Source organism: Orcinus orca, chromosome 16, assembly GCF_937001465.1.
Source record: "Orcinus orca chromosome 16, mOrcOrc1.1, whole genome shotgun sequence".
Taxonomy (NCBI): domain Eukaryota; kingdom Metazoa; phylum Chordata; class Mammalia; order Artiodactyla; family Delphinidae; genus Orcinus; species Orcinus orca.
Window position 1 is genome coordinate 74,098,047 of NC_064574.1, and position 25,165 is coordinate 74,123,211.

The window sequence follows — 25,165 nt, forward strand, 5'->3', positions numbered from 1 at the left end:
GAAGAAAAGTGTTTATAGTGAAAGTGTCCCTCTATCCTGTCCTTCCTCCCCACCTAGTTCCCTTCCCCAGGGGAACCACGGTTCCCTGAATCCTGTATGTTCATCCAGAGAGTGATTCTGGACATTTACAAGCAAGTTTGTGTCATCTTTTTTCCTTCTTCTTTTTATACAAATGGTGGCATTTGATGCACACCTTTCTGCATCTTGCTTTTTTCATTTCACAATACATCTTGCAGGTCATTCCACATCAGGATCTAGAGAGCATTCTTCCTCTTTTTACGGCTGTATACTCTTCCATTGCTTGGATGTACTCTGATTTATTGAATCCGTTCTCTGTTTATGGGCATTTGAGTTGATTATGATCTTTTAAAATTTTGATGTTTTATCATGGAAAATTCAAGTGTAATGAACACCTGTGGGCCCATCACCCAGCTTTAACTTGGGACCATGCTTGTTTTTTCTGTACCCCATCTGCCAACTCTCCTCTTCCTTGTATTATTTTAAAGCAAATCCCAGACATTTTATCATTTCATCTGTAATTATTTTAGTATAGATTTTAAAAATGACTTAAAACACAATACCATTATCACACCTAACACAATTAACAATAATTCCTAAATGTCGTTAAAGCCGATCTTTTGAAACATATATATGTAATCACTGCTGCGACTGATAGCCTGGTTCAGTGCTTCACTCCACACGTGTGTGATTAGAGCCGTAGGATACATTTCTAGAGGTCTGTTGAGTCAAAGTGTGCATTTTTAATAGAATAGACATTGCCATTTTGCACTTCAAAGAGATTATACTAACTTGCACTTCTACCCCCAAAGTTTCAGAGGGCCTGCTTCCTCACAGCTTTATCCACACAGCGCGTTATCACGTTTCTTGATCTTTACTTGCATCACAGGTGAAAATATACAAATGACATTTTAATTTGCATTTCTCTTACTCTGAGTTGGGTTGAACATTGTTTTATAGTTTTAAGAGGCATTTGTAATTCCTTTCCTGGGAGCTACTAAGTGTCTGCCCATATGCTTTGAGCATCTTTCTTTTGCTTTGCTGGCCTTTTCCTCATTGATATACAGGAGCTTTTTAAATATGAAGGAATTGGCTCCTCGCTTGTAATGTAACTGGCATATATTTTTACTTTGTTTCTGATTTTTGACTTAGTTTACAGTGATTTTTGTCATGAGGAAGTTTTAAATTTTTACTTAGAATTTATCAGTCTTTCATTTAATGGCTTTTGGTGTTTGTTCCCTACTAAGGATAGCGTTATCCATTCAGATTATAAAATAAATTTCCTCATATTTTTTTCTCTTATAATTATGGCTCCATCTTACATATTTAATCTTTGGTTCTTTTGGAATATATTTTGGTATAAAGTGTGGAGTATAGTTTCATTTTTAATTTTTTCCAGATATCTACTTACTTGTCCCCAAATTATTTATTAAATCCATCTTTTCCCTTTATTTGAAATGTCACTCTTGTTATATACTAAATTTCTGTACATATCCAGACCAATTTCTGATCTTTCTACTGTTTTCAGTTGAATTGCTTATTATCATTTATTTAATTAGATTGCATAAAGCAATGTATTTAATGTTCATTGCAGCACTATTCATAATAGCCACAACACAGAAGCAACCTAAAGGTCCATCAACAGAGGAACAGATAAAGAAGATGTGGTACAATGGAATATTACTCAGCCATAAAAAAAGAATGCAATAATGCCATTTGCTGCAACATGGATGAGCCTAGAGATTGTCATACTGAGTGAAGTAAGTCAGACAGAGAAAGACAAATATCTTATGATATCGCTTATGTGGAATCTAAAAATTGGGTACAAATGAACTTATCTACAAAACAGAAATAGAGTTGCAGATGTAGAAAACAAACTTATGGTTACCAGGGGGTAAGCAGGAGGAGAGGTAAATTGGAAGATTGGGACTGACACATACACGCTACTATATATAGATAACTAATAAGGGCCTACTGCATAACACAGGGAACTCTACTCAATACTCTGTAGTGGCTTATATGGGGAAAGAATCTAAAACAAAAAAAGTGGATATATGTATATGTATAACTGATTCACTTTGCTGTACATCTGAAACTAACACAAAATTGTAAATCAACTATACTCCAATAAAAATTAAAAAAATAAAACAGATTACATCTATTTTTTGTGGTTTCCCACTTTTATTATTAAAAATAAGGCTGTGATAAGTAACTCTGTAAATAAATCTTTACAAATAAGTATCCTAAAACATTTTTTAGAATAAATTTCCACAAATGGAATTGCTGGGTCTAAAGGTATACACACCTTTAAAACAGTTCTTTTATGGAAATTGTCAATCTTACTGACAAACAGAGAGGCTAGCGTAAGCCCTGGAGTAGCCACCGCTGGGCTTCAGTGATTTTTTTCAGCATCTTACCAATTGTATTTATTCTGTCACCCCGGCCCCCTGCGTTTTTTCCTGGAGTATGTTAAAGCAAAGCCCAAACAGTATATATCATTTCCTCCAAAATACCATCGGTATAGCTAACTTAAATCAGCTTATTTCTCTGTTATGCATCTCAAAAATGTCCATTTGAGACTTGCTCTATTTAGGATCCAAACAAGGTCCATGTTCTTAAGGCTTTTGGTACTTGCTGCTTGGTTGCCCTGCAGAGGCAGGCAGTTCACACTCCCACCAGCAGGGTGCGGAGTTGCTTTTACCATCTCGTCTTGCTAATTCTGGGCACACCATCAAATGGGCCTTGCTGAACTTCCAGTTGCTGCAGCCAGAAACCTCCCGTTCCCCTCCTTTCCCATCCCATACCCCGTCTCTCAGGACATCCTGCTGGAGACTTAGCCTTCAAATCCATCCAGAACCACTTCTCCCTCCTGGCTTGCTCTCTCCCCTGGACCACTGCAGCATCTTCACTCTGCTCCCATGTTATCCTCACAATCTGTTATCAGCTCAGCAGCCAGAGGCATTCTTTTTTTAAAATCGAGGTATAATTGGTACATAACATTATATTAGTTTCAGATGCACAACATAATGATTTGATATTTGTGTATATTGCGAAATGATCACCACAATAAGTATAGATAACATCTGTCACCATAGTTACAAAATTTTCTTCCTTGTGATGAGCACTTTTAAGATATACTCTCTAAGCAACTTTCAAATATGCAATTCAGTGTTATTAACTATAGCCACCATGCTGTACATTACACCCCCATGAGTTATCTTTATATAATTGGAAATTTGTCCCTTTTGACCACCTTTACCCATTCCCCCCACCCCAACCTGACTCTGACAACCAACAATTTGTTCTCTGTATCTATGAGTTCAGGTTGCTTGCTTTGTTTGTTTTTAGATTCCACATCCAAGTGAGATCATACAGTATTTGTCTTTCTCTGTCTGACTTATTTTACTTAGCATAATGCCCTCAAGGTCCATCTACGTTATCACAATTGGCAATTGTCTCAACTCCTTTTGTATGGCCGACTTATAGTCTATTGTATATATATGCCGCATTTTCTTTATCCGTTCTTCCATCGTTGGATGGAAGGTTGTTTCCATATCTTGGCTATTGTGACTAATGCTGCAGTGAACATGGGGTTGCAGATATCTTTTCAAGATAGTGATTTTGTTTTCTTTGGATATATACCCAGAAGTGGGATTGCTATATCATATGGTAGTTCAATTTTTAAGTTTTTTGAGGAACCTCCATACTGTGTTCCATAGTGGCTGCACCAATTTACATTCCCGCCAACAGTGCGCAAGGGTTCCCTTTCTTCACATTCTCGCCAACACTTGTTATCTCTTGTCGTTTTGATAAGAGCCATTCTAACAGCTGTGAGGTAATACCTCACTGTGGTTGTGATTTGCATGTCCCTGATGATTAGTGACGGTTGAGACCCTTTTTAAGTACCTGTTGGCCACCTGTGTGTCTTCTTTGGACAGGGGCATCCTTTTAACACACAAGTGAGACCACACCACATCCTTTTAACACACAAGTGAGACCACATCGCTCCTTGGCTCGGCAACCTGCCATGGCTCCCTCCTCATTCAAGGTGCCGACAGTGGCCCACAAGGCCTTACGTGATCGGCCTTCGCACCCTCATCTCTCCACTATGCCCCCCTCCTTCTCCCCACCCCTGTCACTTGGCCCCCTCGGCAGCCCTCCAGGCACATGACCACCTAAAGATTTAGCCCTGACTGTTCCCTCTGTCTGGAACAGTCTTCCCCAGAAAGCCCATGGCTATGCCCTTTCAAGTCTTTGCTCAAACGTCTTCTTGCTGCAGCTCAATTGCCCCCCCTCTGTGTTTACTCTGGAACCTGCTCCTTGCACCGCCCGACCCCCGCTGGTTCCTCAGTGCTGCGCCCCCCCAACTCTGTTATCACTTTCCTACGCGTGGTGTTAAGTTACTTTACAAAAGGCCTATTGTTTACTGTCTGTCTCCCCCACCCCTTAGAATCCAAGTACGTGGGACCTGGGATCTCTGTTGTGGTCCCTATCACATCCTAGCTTCTAGAACGTACCTGGCACGTGGTGGACACCAGCAAATCCTTATTGATATGAATCTGGATAGGAATCTGGTACATAAAACATGGTGTATTATGGTTCTACTCATTTGTGCTAGAAAATTAATAGTAAAAAGTACCACAAGTGAAAAAATTAATAGTGAGGTGGAATTCTATTTTATATGATTTTTGACTCCTGTATTTTTCCTTTAGCAAGTCTGTTTGTGTTTTTTCCATTGTTCTGTTGGGGCATTCCAGTAAAACCTTTTATATACCAATGATGATCCCTTTGTTTGCCATATGTGATGATCCCTTTGTTCGCCATATGTGATGATCCCTTTGTTCGCCGTATGTCAGTTCATCTTGGCTTACTTTCTAGGTTGTCTCTTTGTGTTATTGGCTTTTTTATGTATCAATCTGCCTTCAGTCCTTTATTTATTTATTTTTTTCGTTTTTTGTTTTTTTGGTTTTTTTGGCGGCACCTAGCAGCTTGCAAGATCTTAGCTCCCCGACCAGGGATTGAATCCAGGCGCTCGGCAGTGAAAGCACCAAGTCCTAACCACTGGACTGCCAGGGAATTCCCAGCCTTCAGTTCTTTAGAAAGAACTTCTTTTGTTGTCTAATGATTATTGTTTTAATTCCCTTTATATTTTAATTTCTCAGAAGTAGATTTGGGTAGATGGTGTGATGTATACTTGTAACTTAACATTTTCCAAGTTCTCAGCTGATTATTACAGCCCTCTGTAGGAAGCCATCTTTCTTTTTCTCCACGGATTGAAATGTTGCCTTTATCACACTGTTGGCCTCCATGATCAGAAAATCCACACGACCAGATGTGGCGCTTCTCCTTGACTCCCAGACAGGTCACCTCTTCTTTAAGAGAACTCTGGAGTGATTTGTGTGTGCATGTGTGTGCACCTGTGTGTTCTGGGATAGTTGGCTTCTTCTCTTGTGACTCCCTTAGGATTGTCTGGGTAGAATTCCTAAAGCAATTTCCCCCCTTTCCTGAGCTGCCCTTGTAATATTGGAGGGTTGGCGCAGGATCAGTCTGCCTCAGCTGATTTCAGTTTTATTTCTCAAACTGGAACCAGTGCCAGGTTTGCAAATAGTCTTTTCAGAGGTCCAGACTTAATTTGATAGAGAACTAGCACATTAAAACAAAATGAGAGAGTTGGCAATTTTAAGCAAATAAATTGCTTTCTATTGATAATGGGATATTTATGTCAGCTGCAGTGGAGAACAATTTCTTCATATCCAGGCCCTTTATCAATGATCAGGAAGGCACAGTGGAGTAGGAAGCAATGCAGCAGGGAGGTGTGCAGGAATTTGGTGAGCTGAAGGAGGGGGTCACTCCGTGGGCTTCCCCCGAGTGGCTGTGAATCAGTCCAAACCTGTGTCTTTTCCTCTGCACAGTTGAGTGCGGGGCTTGGGCTCACGTTGTCTTGAATTCCATCTGACTACCTACCTTTCTCTAGGCAACAAGTCCAGGGCAGCTGTATTTGCCAGGCTACGAGAAACAAGACTTGGGCCATGTTTACGTGCGCCCTTGCCTGTGAGCAAAAGAAGGACAGGTCTGATAAGAGTTAAAATTGAAAAATTCCACAACAGAAGGGGAATTCTTTTCTGGATTCCAGCCAATTCCTGCAACTTCCACCATTTGTCATTTTGCCCTGAGTCTCAGTGCCATGAATTGTTTGGAAGATGACTTTAGGAGAATTTTCATTTCATGGCCTGAGCGTGTCTTTTGGGCCCTGTTTTAGGTGCTGCAGATGCTTTGGCCTAAGAGACTACAACATGGATGAATTAGGAGCAGACAAGTCAAGCTATACATGTGTGACCATCACAGTCCTCTTGTTCTATTAGGCTTGGTCTGTAAAACGGGTAAATCCTTGTGGCTGACGGACTCTGCCTACTTCTGCCCCCACCGAATCTTGGTACTGAACTCAGGTCCGGCTGCCTGACACTCAAAAAATCAATACTCGTGAGAGAGATTAACGTCGGTAGAAAGGAAAGTTGCTTTTAATCAGAATGCTGGAAATCTGGGGAGAAGGTGGACTCAGTGTCTCCCAAAAACCATCTCTCTAGAGTCTGCTCAGCCATGAAAGCTTTTAAAGGGAAGAAAGGAAATAATTTCAGTTCATCATTGAGATTAGGGGGTCAGAGTCATTGCCATCCCCCATGGTGTGCGGGCTCGTCCACTTCCTGTGATTTTTCTTCGGACGCTTTCTTGTTCACACAGTTTGTTCACGAGATTACTGAAGGGGCAGCTGGGGAAGAGATCTGGTCATCTGTTAATGACTTATTCTTCATTTCTACTTCTTTGATCTACGGAAAGAACCAACAAGTTAGGCAAGGTATTGTGTGATCAAAAGATTTGGAAGGTGTGCTAGGACCCGGAGATGAGGGGGTGACTGATTTAAGGCTAGTGGGAAGACAAAGGGACCTCCTGCAAAGAGCTCTTTCCTGCCCAAAGCTGCTTACATCCTGTGGCTGAGGTTGTTACAGAAGGGGCAGGGGGCAGGGGGCAGAGGGCAGGGGCAGGCGAGGTGCAGCTGGGAGGTCTTAGACCTGCAAGGACTAAATCTGTCACTCGGCAGGTCTTACGTCATAAGATTGGTAGACCTACGGGGGTTCCAAAGACTTTTCTCTAGCCTTCCAGAATGTAACATCCCTCTGGGACCCAAGAAAGATGGTTGTTTAAGTCGACAGTGGTACAAAGCTGGGTAGCATGTGCTGCTTCGTGGCAGTGAATGAGAGCTAACTGCTCAGTGCAGAAGTAGGAAATGAGATGGTCCCATGACAGCCGCCATGATGGAGGAGGGCATTGATTCAGGAGAGACAGAGAGAGGCCTGGGGCTTTCTAGGACGAGCTTGGGAGGCTGCCAGGGAGAGTCTGAAGTTGTAACAAGAAGGGGGTGTACCAGAGAGTAATAGTGAGATAGAGGCTGCAGTGGGGAAGCCGAGACATGGGTGAGGTCAGAGCTTCTCCAAGAGTGGGGCCTGAGGGCTTCCCTGGTGGCGCAGTGGTTGAGAGTCCGCCTGCCGATGCAGGGGACGTGGGTTCGTGCCCCGGTCCGGGAAGATCCCACGTGCCGCGGAGCGGCTGGGCCCGTGAGCCATGGCCGCTGAGCCTGCGCGTCCGGAGCCTGTGCTCCGCAGCGGGAGAGGCCACAACAGTGAGATGCCCGCGTACAGCAAAAAAAAAAAAAAAAGAGTGGGGCCTGAACCATGCATGAGTAGGAAGATCAAATTCGCTGATTGGAGTGTGCAGGAAAAAAAAAAATAAAGAGAAAGAAATGGACTAGAAAATAGAGTGTGTCCCAGGTGGGAAGGGTGTGTCCTTCTCAGGAAGTATGTGTTTGAAGAGGTAGAGTGTGAAGTTGAGGAGTGCGCACTCTGGCCAGCAGGCCTGGATTCAAATCACTGCCCTGACACTTAGAACCACGTAGCCTCAGGTGAAGGGCAACCTTCCGTGGGTTGTTGCCAGGAATAAATGAGCTAACATACAAAGAACACTCAGAGCAGTGCCTGGTATAGTTAAGCACACAGTAGGTTTAGCTCTTACATAGTAGTTGGAGCCAGAAGAAATTGCTAGTATTTGACCATTTTTTTATCTATACAAAAGCAATTTTCTATGCTCAACCTAATATACTCATACACCTCCCCCATATACATTATAACTATATTGTGCATCTGTCATGATGTACTGTGCATTTCTTACTGTGGATTGGAATTTAAAAGGCTGTGTGCCATCCTGGCTTTCCCTGGCTAGGGAGTGGCTATGAAGCATCAGTTTTAATAACAAAGTGTGATACTTCCATAGGTACTTTGCTCTGAAGGGCCCCATGACATGCCCTTTTGCTGTCTTTGTCTAGCCCTCTTCCATGCGTCATTAAAGGGTGGGCTGGGTGCTGGGCTTTCTAGAGGTTGCCCTTACCTAGTGGCAAACAGAAGCATCTGGGTCACATAGTAGGGCCTGAGTCAACCTCACCGCCAACTCCAGGCCTCCTTCCTGGCTCCTCTTGAGTCCGGTGCACTGGCTGCCCTGCTCTTCTCCCCAAGCCTGGATTGACAGAATCAAAACAAAGCTGTATTGCAACATGGATGGACCTAGAGATTATCATACTAAGTGAAGTAAGTCAGACAGAGAAAGACAAATATCATATGATAACACTCCTGTGGAATCTAATTCAAAAAATGATACAAATGAACTTATTTACAAAACAGAAACAGACTTGCAGATATTGAAAATAAACTTATGGTTACCACACACTACTATATATAAGATAGATAACCAACAAGGACCTACTGTATAGCACAGGGAACTCTACTCAGTATTCTGTGATAACCTATATGAGAAAAGAATCTGAAAAAGAATGAATATATGTAAATATATGTATAACAGAATCACTTTGCTGTACACCTGAAACTAGCATAACATTGTAAATCAACTCTACTCCAATAAAATTTAAACAAACAAAAAACCCAAAGCTGTGTTGCCTTTAAAAATAATTTTTGCCTCATTAAAAAGCAAAACCAAAAAGAGCCCCTCATGTTTTCTTGGATTTAGTTGTTGGTTTTCTGTTAGAAAGTTGTTTTTTTTTTTTTCAGCCCAGGAGAAATTCCAGAGGTCAGGGAAAAGACTTGGTTTCTAGAATAATACTCTGCGAAATCCAGAAAAAATATCTGAGTCCCAGCCACCAAGCTGTCCTCCACAGTCCCTTCCCACTGGGGGCTCCGTGTGGGCCCCACCTCTTCCCAACCATGTCCTGTTTGCCTTATACCTTGGTTTTCTAGGGCCTGGCACCTAGAAGGGTGTCTGACACACAGTCGGTGCCCGAGAAATATTTGTAAGGTTGAGTTAAATTGAACAATGCAAAGATGAACGTAGCTTTGATGATTCCTAAGACCCCAGGGAGGGGAGGGGGTGTGAGCCATGCCTGAGAGGCCCTCTCCTCGCCATTCAGTTTGCTTCTGGTTTATTTCTGGAACTTGCTCTTCTGGCCTCCATATCAGTGCTAAACCCACAAGATGATCTTGTTTTCTCAGAACCTGATTTTTCTCTGATCTCAGGATATTCCGCTTAAGAGCAGTGTGACAATGAAAAATTAATTGTATTGATTATTCCCATGCTCACAGATACATTCCACTCAGTTTGCTGCTTGCAGATCCATGCAGTATTGCCTTACGTGCCAAATGGGACGATGCCTATTTTATGCCTTGGGCTATTTCCCTGAGAAGGTGCTTGTTGCCATGTGAGAAATGACTCCTTCTGGGGAGAAGCACCAGGTTTGCCCCCAGGATGCTGGCTGGTCAGCTGGACTGTGGGAGATGGTCCATCTCCTCTTAGGAGGAACTACCCAGCATCCTGCCCTGGAAGCAGTCCTGGTCTGGACTCAGGAGGGTGGGTCTCTCCCCTCTCATCCCTCCTCCTCCCATGTTGGGGGAGCCCCTTTCCCTTCTCTGAGCCTCGGTTTCCTCATCTCAGCCATGAGTGTGGGTGTTTCCTGGGCACCTCCTTTGGGCCTGGTCCCATGCTGAGTGTGAGATCCACTCAGGGTCCTGCGATTACCCTGCAGGTCTTTTTCAGGCAATATCTGAATCGTCTCCTCTTCCTTGAAGCCTCCCTTTGTAATCACCTGGATCTTGAACTTCGGCATAGCTAGATGAAAGGTACATCTCAGAGGAGATTGGGTTTCTGTGCATAAAAATGATGCAAAATGGAGGACCCTGATAACTGATACTGCCTTTTTGGAGAGTGTGATATTGCATAAGAAATATATATGGGGCTTCCCTGGTGGCGCAGTGGTTGAGAGTCCGCCTGCCGATGCAGGGGACACGGGTTCGTGCCCCGGTCCGGGAAGATCCCACATGCCACGGAGTGGCTGGGCCCATGAGCCATGGCCGCTGAGCCTGCGTGTCCGGAGCCTGTGCTCCGCAATGGGAGAGGCCACAACAGTAAGAGGCCCGCGTACCGCAAAAAAAAAAAAAAAAAAGAAATATATATGGTTGGTCTTCTTCCCTGGTTCCTGCCCCAAACTTCTGAAACCCTAGGAACCTCTGGAGTGACGAGAGTGTCTTTTGTATGCTAATGAGATGACTGGTGGCTGGTGTCCTTAGATAGCTTTAGGATGGGGGCTGGTGGCCAGAAGGACCAAAGCATGATTAGAAGGTTGGAACTTTTAGCCCCATCCAGTGACTTCCAGGGAGAGGAGAGAGGCTGGAGATTGAGTTCTGTTGTCAATAGCCAATGATTCAAACAACCAGGCTTACATAATGGAACCTCCATTAAAAACCCTAAATGATGGGGTTTGGAGAGCTTCCAGATTGGTGAATACATGGAGGTGCTGGGAGGGTGGTGCCCAGAAAGAGTATGGAAGCTCTGTGCAAACCATACCCCCCCCCCCCACCCATACCTGGCCCTATGCATTTCCTCCATTTGGCTGTTCCTGAGTTCTAGCCTTTATAATAAACCAGTCAATGTAAGTAAAGAGCTTTCCTGAATTCTGTGAGCTATTCTAGCAAATTATCGAATCTGAAGAGGAGTTGTGGGAACCCTTGACTTTATAGCTGGTTGGTCACAAGTCCACGTGGCCTAGACTGGTGGCTGGCGTCTGAAGTGAGGACAGTTTTGTGGGACTTCCCCTTTGGGGTCTGCACTCACTCTGAGCAGTCAGTGTCAGAACTGGGTTAAATCACTGGACACCAGTTTATTGGCATCCAGAGAGTGGGAGAATTAGTTGGTGTGGGAAAAAAACCCCACACATTTGGTCTCAGAAGTGATGTGAGTAGAAACGGGTCATAGAGGACAACTTGGCAATATATGTTAAGCACCGTAAAAAGAACTCCTGCCCTTCGACCCAATACTTGTGTCCCTAAGATATCATCTTAAGGAGATGATCATCAAAAGACATGAAAATTTATGTACAAAGATTTACATTGTGGTATTATTTAAAATCAGAACTGATCTAAATGTCCCACACTAGGAGTTCGGTGACATCAATTTGTCTGTCGTGATTTAATGAGATACTATGTAGCCATCAAAAATGATGTTTTAAAGCCTAGCTAACAATATGGAAGATTGAAATGATAGTGTGTTAAATGAAAAAAAAAATGATATAAAGCTATAGAGAGAGCATGAGCCCAGTTTAGGAATATCTGTACTTAAAAAAAGTTTGGAATAAAATGCCCTAATATGTTAACAATGGTTATTGCTGACCAGTGAATTATAGATAATTTTTTTCTTTATACATTTTGGGGGCATTTTTCATAAGAAGCATCAACTAATGTATAAACTGAAAAATGTAGCATTCCCCTGTAGGTCTAGCTCTGGTCTTTTGACGGGGTTGTCCCCATTCCCAGAGGTCAAGTCCAGAACCTCTCAAGACAAAGAAAACTGCAGTCTTGATAGATGTCCTCTTCCTTTCTCTTTGCTCATCACCCTGTTTTTCAGTAGAGAGACCCTCCAGCGATATCACTCTCATCCATATTCAAATCATTTTAATGGTTCTCCTTTCAGCCCTGTGGAGCGTTCAGTCCATCACTGGGTGCCCGTAGCCCAGATGGGCTTTCATTGTGAGTTTCAGTTCTCATTTGCTTTGTTCTTTTGCTGTTGGGGAATTTTCCAATAGCTTTAACTGACCTGGTATGCTAAAATCAATTCAGCTTCATCTGTGGAGGTGTACACTTTGGGGACAGATAAACTCTGTTTTAGCTCCTAAACCCTGAGAAATGCCCCTGGCTTTCTGACCGCCTGGTGCCACCCTACGTTAGGAGAGAATGATTATTTTTCATGACCTGGGCTACCTCGTCCGTGTAATTTCTCTACCTAATAAGTTACTGACATGCTTTTCTTTCTGAATGCTAGCTAGGGAAGGAGTTGGCGTTATTTTTGAATTCAAGGTATCATTTGAGGCAATAGGTAAGGAAAAAGGCCAGGAGCGTGGTGACACCAGAGATCCCAGTATGAACCTTGAATCACTGTCCCACCAGCCTTGAGCACGGGGCCTTTGAATTATTTTTTCGACACGGCCTCTTGCCTGCCCCCAGGGTTAACAGGGACTCACGGTGAGCCTGGGGCCAGGGAACCTGCAGGAGCCCTGCTCAACCCTGGATTCTAACCGTAGATCACAGCTACTGTTACGCTCTCGGGGAGGGACAGTCAGTTAGTGAGCATTTATTGCAATGGATGCAATCACATCTCAAATAGCAAATAACCTAGGAGTGAGGATCCTTTAACCCTTTTGAAAACGTACCAAGAAAAAAAAGCCAGGTTAGAAAGTGTATGATACAAAGCAGCATCGTAACCCCAACGTCGCCCCCATCTGTGTGGCCACAGCTCTATTAAATGCGGGACACTTCCGAGTTCCCGCTGCCTCCCTGCCTTCTCCCAGCAGATTTCCCTCCTCCTTCAGGGCCCCACCTCCCTTGCTGTCTGAGCTCTCACCTCTGTGTTCCCTAATTACTGAAACCAATTAGTTGTATTTGCAGACCAATAGATTATAATTAAATTGGAACTCATTCACAGTAAAACCCACACTGGGATTGAACCAGCATCTTGTATGCAATTATGGTCATTCTATTCCCATTTTCCATCCTCATCGTATTTTCAGTATCACTGTCTTCAAAGGCTAGTCGTGTATTTCCATGTATTCACCAGGCCTGACTGCTTGGGTATCTCTCAGAGCCCTGGACTCCGCGTGGCCAAAATACCACGTCCCCTCCCTCCCTCCCTGAAATGCTGTGCTTCTTTCTGAATTTGCTCTCAGTTAATATCATCCCTGCTCACCCCATCAGGCAAACTAGAAACCTCAGCATCATCCTCAAATCGTCCCGCCCCTAAACCCGGGACACCTGAGCCCTGGACCGCTCAGAAGTCTCTTGGTCCCCCTCCCAGCAGCTCCAGAGGTAGCTCTGGGCCCCCCATCTTCCCTTCGTCTCCAGGTGAGGGCTCTGCTTCCCATCCCTTGTCACTCTAGTCTTCACCACCCTGAGGCCAGAGCCCTCAGTTTACGAACCAATCTGATCCTTTCTCTCTCTCTCTCTTTTTGAAAAATTTAAAACCATTAAGGGCCCCCTGTGGCCTACAGCAGGGGTTCACAAACTTTAAAAAGCCAAAGTATAACTATTTTAGGCTTGGTGAGCCAAACTGTCCCCGTCACAATGACTCAGTTCTTATTGTGTGGTCCAAGAGCAGCTGAAAATGGGCAACCATTTGTCAATGAATGGGCATGGCTGTGTTCCAATAAAACTTTATCGACACACAAGGTGGTGGGCCAGATTTGGCCACAGACCATCGTTTGCCAACACCTGGCCTGCAGGTTAAAGCTCAGGTGGCTTCGAAGTCTCTTTCAGTCTTGCCCTAGCACACTTCTCCACCCTCATCTCTCGATGTTTCTACACCCACCATGCAGCCAATGCGTTCAACACGCCCATCTTGGTGCACTTTCTCCACTCAGCCTCCTTTCCCTTCTCTCCGAGGCCTTAAGATTCAAAAGATCCAAGTGTAACTCTTTCACAGAACTGTGTCTTTGTCCTAAGGAAGGACTTCCATGAGATTTGTGTAGACTTGTATTATTGGGCTTGTTGTTCTCTGTTATGAATATCTGGTCACCCCTCTGTCTCTCCAACTGGAATGTAAACTTCTCAGAGCCTGGAAAGTTTTTTTGGCTACCTTTCTATCTTAGCATCGCATCTGGCATATAATAAATAAGCAGCAACTCTTCAGTGAGTGAATGGCTGTATTAATCAGCTCTACATATTCATTTTTTGTCTTTCATAGAGAAGGAGGAAACTTTTCTAAATCTTTTGTCATTAGCTCAGCCCCCATTCTATTATTTCTCCAGACTTGTATCTTATATTTTCTGGTGCGTTTGTGTTGGTATTTAATAATTGCCTGGCCCAGCCTTGCTGAGCTGCATCTCTCTCCAGTTTTGCAGTTTCGCAATGGCATTTATCAACAGAAGGCATCTTGTTCATTCATAAAGCCCTCACATTTTGTGGTTAAAATCCCATATGCTTCCCAAACATACCTTTTTGTGGAGAATAAACAGATTTCACAGCTTGCGGGGATTGAGATAGGAAAAATTGTTCTTCGTTACTAATTTGAGTTTGCCAGTTAGCACAATGAATTTCAGCTGATTCTTCAGAGCTAGAACATTAGCCAATGAATATTGACTCTGCCTGGTGTCTGGGTTTCATCTGATACACACTCTGCTGGGGTGGCCTGATTAATGAGTCTGTTCTGCATGATCGCCGCACCTCTGCCATCGCTCCTGCCTGAATTGGCTATGACATAGGGAGCATCACAGAACCAAAGCATGGTTCTCAGAGGGCACTGGGTCCAGATGCAGGGGGTACCAGTGGTGGCTGCAGGTATTTTCAAGAAAATAGACTTGCTGGCATAATGAGCAGTACATCTCTTGTTCTCTAAGACAGGATCATTTCTATCCCAGGCCTTGCTTTGCTCCAGGACATCAACCTCACTCCAGGGAGGAGAGGCCCAGGTCCCTGTGGGAATGTAGACTTTGCTTCTGGGAGATTCCACAGGCAGAGAGTGGATTCCTTTTTTTCAGAAGATGTGTCTTACCGTGTTTCCTTTCATATTCCGCACAGTGACAGTTGGACAGGCTCCATGAGCATCATGGATGCCCCTCTGTGGTCCACGAAGTCACCTTGGAGAGGACAGAACTGGCCGTGCTGGTTCCTGGTGTGCACATGCTTCGTGAGGCTGAGATTGAATCAAAGACCGAAAGCACAGCATGCTTATATAACTCCGAAGCACAAGGGACTTTCACCTAAAGAGGGTATACATTCCAGTGGAAAGCACACCACATTACTGAGTTGTTCCCAAAAACTTGATCTGTGGTCTCCACTTCCCGAGGATGGGGAAAGTGGCCAGAGCCCCTTCGTGCTGTGCCCAGGCTGCCTGTAGCCAGAGGCAGAGGGATCCGGCCTGCTCCCATGTCTCTACTGTTCTATGGACATATTTCTCACACCCTGTTCTGCTATTAAAAATAAAATGAGGCACACGTCACGTGTCTCAGACTGCAAGACCCATTTCCTTCTAATAAGCGTCTTGTTTCCTGGGCTTTCCTTACCCTGGAAAGATGAAATCTCTAGAGGCTCCCATTATGGAATTCTAGTTTTGTACTTTTTTTCCCCTCCTCTCTGCTACTTTGAAAGAAAACGAAGTTAGTGAGCTCTGTCTGCCTCTGCAGATACAGACACACAGACCCTCCCCCCCCCCACACACCACACACACACAGGAGCAGATATTCTTTTTTTTTTTTTTAATAATTTACTGCTAGTTTCTTTTTTTTTTTAAGAGTTATCAATTTTACTGATTTTTTTTCCAGAGCTCCAGCTTTTTTTTCTGGCCATGCTGCACGGCATATGGGATCTTAGTTCCCCGACCGGGGATCGAACCCACGCCCCCTGCACTGGAAGTGTGGAGTCTTAACCACTGGACTGCCAGGGAAGTCCCCCTGGGAGCAGATATTCTTTGTAAACAGAGAAGAGTGGCTTTGTCCCACTTACTTGGGGGCCATAGAAAACAGAACTCAGAGCTGAGATGTACCTGCCCCATCCCATCCTGTCCTGGGCTAGAGCAGGGCCAGCCTGGAGACTGCAGACAGGTAAACCATGGGGGTTTGAGGCCTCAAGGGAGCATGTTCCTTCAAGCAGGGCAGTTCTTGGAAGACCCCTGTGTGAGGTCTGATTTACCAAATCCAGTAGCCCAGGGGTGAGGCAACCCTAGGCATAACCCAGGCAGCAAGGTGAGGGCCGGGAGGCATACCCACCAAGGCCCTCATTTCCAGGTCAAGTTCTCAAACATCCCCAACCAGCCCTCTCTGGAGTGACCAGTGTAAGGATACAGGCTCTTTCGCCAGTAAGATCTAGGGCATGCAGGGGACCACAGGAGCGAGGCCAGGCCCTGTCAACAGAAGGGGACCATCCTTCGGAGTGATACCATCAGCCCAGAGAGTTCAGGATTGAGTCAGAGGAATGGGAAGAGGAGATGGTACCTCAGGAGAGAAGTGGTCCAGAGAACAAGGGACAGGGCTCAGCCTGAAGCTGACCACCAGGTCGGCCCACCTGGGACTCCAGCCTCTTCTGGGACCCCAGGCAGGGCCCTTGTCATCATCTGACATTTTCTGCTGTTGCACGGTTTGTGTCAGCCCTGATGTACAAAACCCTATCGTAGAGGCTGGAAGGAGATCCAACCCAACCCAGTTTTCAGATGGGGACATTGAGGCTGAGGGAGAGGCCTGCCCTGGTCACAGGGCAGAGCTAGATGGACTTCCTTGTAGGCTGACTCCCGTCTCAGGAGACCTCCCTCTGTATCCTCCTGCCCTTGGCGTCGAGACTTGGGCTGAGTGAGGCGTGGTCTCTGCCCCAGTGTCCTTGAGCACTGTGTGACGTGATCTCAAGCTGAGCCGTGGCTCTAAGCTCTTTTAGGGCCACCTGGTACCTGGTAGGAAAACATATGGCTGCTTTAGGTAATATTGGGCATGGTTGCATTGATGAGAAAATTCTCAAAATGCAGACAAACCTCTTAATTCAGAATTTGGAAAGGGCTAAAATGTTTTCTATATCATCAATGGGAAAAAGAGGGGTGTTTGAACAGCAGATCAATAGGGTGTGAAAGAGAACACAGGTTTCCTGTTCTTCTCTTAAACACTCTAACGATGTCCACAGATCCTTAGAAAGGGGCTTAAAGGACCTTAAGGATTCTCTTGGCCAACCCAGCTCATTTACACATGAACAACTGAGGCCTCAGTATTTGGCTGCAGACCTAATTAGCTAACACGCCTGGCTGGGAGCCCAGGGTCTTGACTCCCAGGCTGCTTCCCTCTGCCGGAGCACACATTTATTCACGTAGCGCATTCAGAGCGCTGAATTAGTACCGATAATGAATCTGCTGCTAATATCTGATGCTTATTTGTTCAGACCCATCGTCCATTGAACAGCTGTCCGTCTAGCCCCTCCTTCAGAGCGTAGGTGGGAACATACCGCCGTGAATGAAATGTATGAGGAGCTCGCAGCTCCGAGAAGCCGTGATTTCTGCACCATGATTTCATCCTATTTCTAGTTGGCATGTGCGAGGTGTCACGTGGGAGGAGTAAATGACCTGCTGAACAGTCGGCCGTGAGGGAACTTGGCTGTGGTGAGCAAAGGTGTTTTTGTGAAATATGCTGCCCTCATCTTGGTCTTGGAGGACCGATATGATTTGGGCAGGTAAAGAGGATTGCAAGGTATTTCGGGTGGAAGCGCTTGATGGTAGAGTGTAGAGGGCTGAAAAACAACCCCCAAAGGTATCAGATTCCCATTCCTGGAACTTGTAAATGTCACCTTGGAAAAAGGGTCTTTGCAGATGTCTTTAAATGAAGGATCCTGGGATGGGGAGATGATCCTGGATTATACGGTGGTCCCTAAATGCAATCACAAGTGTCCTTGTAAGTGGGAGGCAGAGGGACATCACAGACAGAAGACGAGAAGGTGATGTGATCACAGAGCAGCTAGCTCTTGGAGTGATGCGGCCACTAGCCAAGGAAGTAAGCTTGTAGGAAGAGGCAGGAAAAGAACCTTCCTTGGCTCCTCTGGAGGAGTGCGGGTCTGTCCCCACCTTGATTCTGGCCCAGTGATACTGATTGGAGAGTTGTGGCCTCCAGACTGTGAGAGAATAACTTTCTATTATTTAAGCCACCACGTTTGTGTGATCGATTACAGCAGCGCCAGGAAATTAATACAAATAGGAAAGGGAAAGCCTGCCCGGGTAAGGGTTCAGTGTGTTTGCTGGGAGGATAGTCAGATATTGAGAGAAGTGGTAACTACAGTTGACCCTTCATGGACGCTGAACCCATGGATTCGAGGGCCGGCTGCCCTGCCGATACCAAGGGATGACTGTAAAGGGTTAGGGCCAGCATCTTGCATTAGTTTGAAGAGTTCCTGCAAATTTCTGCCTGGATCTTATCTTCCCACCTGGAGTGAGGGGCTCTGGAGGGGAACCACGAGGTCCGGCAGATTTCTCTGCAGTCCTAACTCCCGTGCTCCTTAGGTGTAGGCAGCCGCTGCTTGTTGAATGGCCTGATGAATGCTGGCGGCTGCCGTAGCTGGGCTCACACTGGGTTTATTGATGACAAATCAAAGCTGTCTGGAGCTCAGAGACAATTGATGTACCTCTCATCCGCAGACTGTGATCTCCAATCGAATTCCCATGACCTACCTCGCAGGGGTGTGATGTGTTAGGACATGCTCAGCCAACCCAGGATGAACAGGCGGCGGCGGCAGAGGTGGGGCTCTGGAGGGAGGCACTCTGGGTGGAAAGCAGAGCAACTCTGGTTGGGGTGAGAGGATGGGAGTTTCCCTGCTGGGTGAAATGGCCTTCTTGCTGGCAGAGTCAAATTCTCTGCCAGCCCCAGAGAATGTGATTAAAGATGGCTCTGGGGCTCTTAATGACACTCTTATTGATCTGAGGTTGTTTATGGCCATAAAATAGCTGTAAATTAGAGGAATGAAATAAAACCAGCAGGGTACTTAACTCCTGTCCTCCTAGGAGGTTGAGAAAGCTTTCGGCACAGCTCCTGCGGCAGCAGGGAGCTGAAATGTAAGTCTGCAAAGGGGAATCTCATTCTCCTTTCCTCCTGACAGTCCAAGCTAGTAGCTGTCTTCTCACCGCTGAAACCTAATCGTCATCCTTGTTGGGAAAGTGTCGGCTAACACAATTCCCAGCTGGGACCACCGTTTAATTGTCTACTGGCTTCTGTGTGTTAGATGCTCAGGGCCAGTTATCTCCTCCTTCCAAAGCTGTTCTTCTGTTTTTATCCCCCTTCCCTCCCTTTCCTTTACTCCCATCTCCTTTTCTCTCCCTCTTTTTTTCCTTCCTTTCTTTTGTTCCTCTTTTGGCCACCCTTTTTATCAGATTAAAGGGTTTTGACACATCACTATTTGTAAAGCAGCTAGAAGTTTCCAACAATCGCCAACCATTTCAATGCAGTAGACCACACCTTGTGACATTGGACTTTCTTTGCTTTCCCCTTTTAGAGATCCGAGAGGCCTTTCGGGTTCTGGACCGAGACGGCAATGGCTTCATCTCCAAGCAGGAGCTGGGAATGGCCATGCGCTCGTTGGGGTACATGCCGAGTGAGGTGGAACTGGCCATCATAATGCAGCGCCTGGACATGGACGGTGAGACCCGGGCCTGCAGCGTCCCCCCACTGGGATGAGCCTGGACTCATCAGGGAGATCTTGGGTTTAAGGGCCCTTGCACTTGGAGTCGAAAGACTTTGATTCATGTCTTGGTTTACCTTTGAGGAGTGGAAACTTGAACTAGATCAGGGTTTTTCAAACCACATTCCGTAGACCTCTAGGGGTCCGCAGAAGTGGTTCTGGGGCCTCTAGAGGGAGCAGGGTGAGGAAGGGGGCCTGGCTGGTGGAGCACTGAGAAGGGTTTTGTTTTGCTTTCAGAACAGCTTTGTTGAGAAAGAATTCACACACCATGAAATTCATCCACGTAACTTATACAATTCAATGGCTTTGAGTGTATTCACAGATTTGTGCAACCAATGGCATAATCAATTTTAGAACATTTTCACCATCCAAAAAGAAACCCTGTACCTCTTATTCATCACCTCCCCATCCCTCTATCCCCCACCAAGTCCTAGGCAACCACTCATCTGCTTTCTGTCTCTGTGGACTGACCTCTTCTGGCTGTTTCATGTAAATGGAATCATGTAATACACAGTCCTTCGTGACGGGCTTCTTTCACTTAGCGTAATATTTGCAGGGTTCATCCATATTGTAGCATGTATCACTACTTCGTTGCTTTTTATGGCCAAATCATAGTCCATCATTTGGCTATAACAGTTCTTTTCTCTGTCTTACGTACTGGGTTTCTACATACAATCACATTGAGGAAAAGGGTTTCACTGTATTGAAACAGTTCTGAAAAATGACGGCATTTGATGATCCTTAAGATTCTTTCCTGCTCTAAAACCAGCTGTGACCCTCCTGCCTTGGCTGAAGGTCCAGGAAGGAGGCTTCTTATTTTGTTGTTTTCAACACACGCTCTCCCCCTCTGAAAAGCAGCTTGATTCCAGGAGTAAAGGGTTCAGAGTGGTGGGCTTTGGGGACTTGGGTATACTCATGAAGTAGAGACCAAGTAGAAGGAAACATAGGAGGGGGGCAGGATGTCTTTGGGAGAGATAGATGAAGACCCTGGTAGGGAGATGTTTGCTTGGCCTGCAGACGAATTGCAAGAACGTGGCTGTGTCCTGTTATCCTGCTGGATTTATTGGAAGGATGATAATAAGTGTGACCGTATGGTGAATGGACCCCAGTGCCAACCACCAAGTGCAGCTGTGGGCATGTATTTGCTGGTTCAGGAAAGAGATATTTTATCAGCGATGTTCAGTTGTATGTGGAGTGCCAACCCTGTCCTTACAACCTCGACGGATTGTGACTCACTGGGTCTTTGCAGGCCTGAATCGACCTTGCTTTGTGTGTAGAGGTATTTCTGACAACCTGGGGCAAAGCACATGTTGTATATGTCCATGAATTCCCATCATCACTTCAGAGATACATTTCCAGAAAAAAGAAAAAAAAGAGTTTCTGCCTTAAAAGAAACTCTCCCACAACTTGTAAAATAAAACATGGTCAACTGGACTAAAAGCAAATGGAATTAGCAACGTTTAGTCAAAATGATCTGGGGCTATCGTGGGAGAGTCACTCCTCTGAGATTTAAGGGTCTTCGTCCAGGTCCATCCTTGTTCTTTGTATATTCATTCACCAGACCCTGGCTCATGGGGAATTTTTACATTTTTTTTCAAATCCTCCCTGATTCCACCGGGACTTGGGAGTCCCCAGGGGATCTCGTGTTGATGGTGCTGTTCAACGGGCCCGTCAGGACTCAGACATCCATATACAGGGGTTACAGTTTAAGAGACTTCAGGTTTCACCAGTTTATTTGCAACATCATACTTAGCGACCAGTGCCGAGGGTGGAACTTCCAAGCAAAGCGTGTGGAGAATTGCTATTAGTTCCTTTAACAGAAGCCAAAGTCATTGGCCTTTTTCATGGTGAACCCATCAGGTGAAAACACTGCTATTTACCTTTTTAAAAAATTTTTCTTTTTATTTATTTATTTTTTGGCTGCATTGGGTCTTTGTTGCTGTGCTCGGGCTTTCTCTAATTGCGGCGAGAAGGGGCTACTCTTCATTACGGTGCGCAGGCTTCTCATTGCGGTGGCTTCTCTTGTTGCAGAGCACGGGCTGTAGGCACGCAGGCTCAGTAGTTGTGGCTCGTGGGCTCTAGAGCGCGGGCTCTAGAGCTCAGGCTCAGTAGTTGTGGCGCACGAGCTTAGCTGCTCTGCGGCATGTGGGGTCTTCCCGGACCAGGTTCAAACCCACAGCTTCCTCAAAGTTTTGTTGCCTCCAAAAGATTCAGCGTACAACAAATGCAAACAATGTAGCAGAGTAGGCAAAAAGAATTGCTTTTGCAACGTATCAAATGCTTAAGTGTGAAAAGAGCTAAGGGAAAAAAAATGCCCAAGCTGAGGCTGAAGTGTGTGTTTTTACATGTTTTGCAAATGATGCTGGTAAGTAAAATTTCTGGGGTCCTGAGTTCTGGATATGGATGGATTGTCTGTTTTTCAGTGTCCTTCTCTTAATGGGGCCTTTTGAGCTGTTCTTTTAAAAAAAAAAAAAAAAGTCAGGTTCTAATTATATCCTTCCTCCCCAGCTTCTGTAACTGGGGATTCTCTGCAGAGATTTGGCCCTACCTAATTAAGCTTCTCTTTGGCGTGAAACTTGTAGAATGGCAGAGGTTTTTATGGCGAAATGCCACACACACACACACGCGTTTGGGCCAGAACTTAGGATTCTTTGCTGTAAGATGACCACGCCTCCTGGCCCGCAGATCCTGGTCCTGGTATCCAGGGGCGGCAGGAAGATGGCGGTGCCTGCCTGCATCCCAGCTGGCTGTGATTAGCAGCAGGTCTGGCCCACATACTGATCTTTTCTTTCTGGGGTCCCTGTTGGTTTGCCCGATGGTGAGGTCATAGCTTCGGCACGAGGCCCAGATGGAATTAGCCTGAGTCTGTGCAACCTTAGTCTCTCCATGAGGCTTTCATTAGGTGGTTCCTTGGGAGTGGGATGCCTTGCCGGCTCTGCGTGTAACAGTAACCTCCCTGGATTAGGGAGCTCAGTGGGGTTTCCTGGACACAGAGCCAGCAGGAGCCTGACGGTACCAGTGTGTGTGGAGCTGGTTTTCCAGAGGGTGGAATGGAAGACAGGCAGTAGGGTCTGGAATTGCTCACCTGGCCGTGGCCCATTTGCCTTCAGTGCTGGGAATGAGCTGTGTGTGTGCACCGCCTAGGCCAGACTACTCCAAGTTAGATAAACAGAAAACCCAGACTTCTGCCCAATGCGCAGTGCTTGCTTTATGGCCCATGACTGCAAATGTCCTTTCAGCCTCTGCAGCTGATGTGACTTTTGTCCTGACACCAGTTGGGGACCAAGATTCACCTTTCCTGGATGCTTTATGCCAGGATCTCACCTTCAGCCCAGTTTCTGGAAGCCTGCAGTCCTCTCCGTCAGGCTCCTGGAGGCATTTAAGCCCAGTGCCCTAAGACACTCCTGGCATTGGGAAATCAATTTCTCTCCAATGCATCGCAGTACCAGTTATGTACCATCCTTGGAGGAATTGATCAAATAGTCACTCCCCCGCCACCGAAACTATCTACAAAGCTTAAAACTTTTACATTAGAAACAGGTTGAGAAAGAGACTGTGGGCTCTGCCATGCCCCCTCTGCTCCCATCAGCTCTGTAGCTCCCATGATAGCTCCTGGGGCCCCTCAGAGCTTCCTGTACTGTTCACTGGGGGATAAGGGCTTGGTATCTTCAAGACCAAAGGGATATTTTTGACTCTTTTCTACATTTTAATGGTTTCACAAACCACACCACTGTGGCCATCTGGAGTGAATCCAGCCAGCTTTGCAAGTAATTTCCTGAAACCATCAAACCATCAAACTAGGAGATGCTTTCGGCAGCCAATGGCCTCTGCATGGGTCCCACTCACATTTCTTAACGCAGCCCTCTCCTTTCCAAGCTGCCCTCACCTCTCGTTCACTCAAGGAACAAAACAAATGCAGCCCTTGCCCTCTGCATCCGTGATTTTCCTTCTACCCCTCAGAGAGGCAGAATCTTGTGAAATTCCAGTGAATTTGGGGTTTTGAAATGAATTCTTACCTCTCAACAGGTTAGTAGGGCTTTTTTTTTTTTTTTGGTTTTTTTTTTTTTTTTTTTAAGGTTCACCACTGTCTGGATGGTGAGTATGATTCAGCTTAGTTCCATTTAAAAAGGATTTATCTGGTGTCCATTATGTGTGGATTTGCTTAATTTTATGGTTGGCAAGATGCACTTTCGGTTCACTTTGAGGCAAACCACTAGCTGCAAAGAACGAAATTATGGCCAGAGTCACATGATAAAGTTAGCAGTGTCTCCATTTTTAGCCTGTGTATTGATCCTTTGCTGGTTAGTCATATAATTATGACTTTGCTGTTTTCATTTGTGATCTTCTAGAAGACAGAAAAGTATGAGCTTAATTCCAAGTACAGCTCACCTCCACTTCACATTCAAACACTAATTTGGATGCTCTGAAACTGGCCTAGGTCTATTGTGTGAGCTCAAACACACACTTCTTTTATTTATTTATTTAGAAGTACAGTTGATTTACAAGGTCATGTTATTTTCAGGTGTACAGCAATGTGATTCAGTTATGCATACACACACACACACACACACACACACACACACACACACTTTTCAGGATTCTTTTCCATTATAGGTTATAACAGATATTGAGTATAGTTCCCTGTGCTATGCAGTAGGTCCTTGTTGCTTATCTATTTTGTGTATAGTACTATGTATATGTTAATCCCAAACTCCTAATTTATCTCTACCCTTCCTTTCCCCTTTGGTAACCATAAGTTAGCTTTCTAAGTCTGTGAGTCTATTTCTGTTCTGTAAATAATTTCGTTTGTATCATTTTTTTAGATTCTTCCTGTAAGTGACATTATATGATATTTGTCTTTCTCTGACTTACTTCACTTAGTATGATAATCTCTAGGTCCATCCATGTTGCTGCAAATGGCGTTACTTCATTCTTTTTTATGGCTGAGTAGTATTCCATTGTCTATATACACTTTTTTTCTGTATGTGAGGGAAGATGCTCACCCACAGACTCCGTGAAGTGGGACCATCTGAGGGAAGAAGCTGGAGCTTTTTAGCATTAAGCACAGGTTCCTGAACTTGAGTGCACATCAAAGAAAAAAAAAAAAAGAGGAAACGTGCTAAACAAACAGACCAGTAGAGTCAAAAACCCCAGGGTGGGGCACAGGAACCTGCATCCTTTAACAAGGCTGAGCAAGAAGGTCTGAGGAGGAATAAATGCCTAAAAAGCAAATAAGGATTTTTTTCCGCTGGGGATTTGATGAAGAAAGAACAGTCTGTGGTCAGTCAGTCCTCCCTAAAAGCTGGAGGCCCTCCCAGTGCTTGCACATGCTGGGGCCTTGGCTTCCTCCCTCCTCCACCTGTGGCCCAGGGGCTTGCAGAATCGCCATCACCTGGGAGCTTGCTTAAAATGCTGAC

At 45.3% G+C, this 25,165-nt stretch overlaps 1 protein-coding gene across 7 annotated transcripts in view; it reads left to right on the forward strand.

Annotated features, from left to right (window-relative positions):
* The window catches only part of CALN1 (calneuron 1), a 508,174-nt gene that overhangs the window by 256,743 nt on the left and 226,266 nt on the right, over window positions 1–25,165 (forward strand). For 6 of the 7 annotated variants that reach the window (XM_049699587.1, XM_049699588.1, XM_049699586.1 and 3 more), the window contains one exon: window positions 19,563–19,706. The exons of the other annotated variant lie outside the window; for it this stretch is intronic. In XM_049699587.1, the coding sequence (XP_049555544.1) occupies window positions 19,563–19,706 (144 nt within the window). The remainder of the gene's footprint in view (window positions 1–19,562; window positions 19,707–25,165) is intronic. 7 annotated transcript variants of the gene reach the window in all.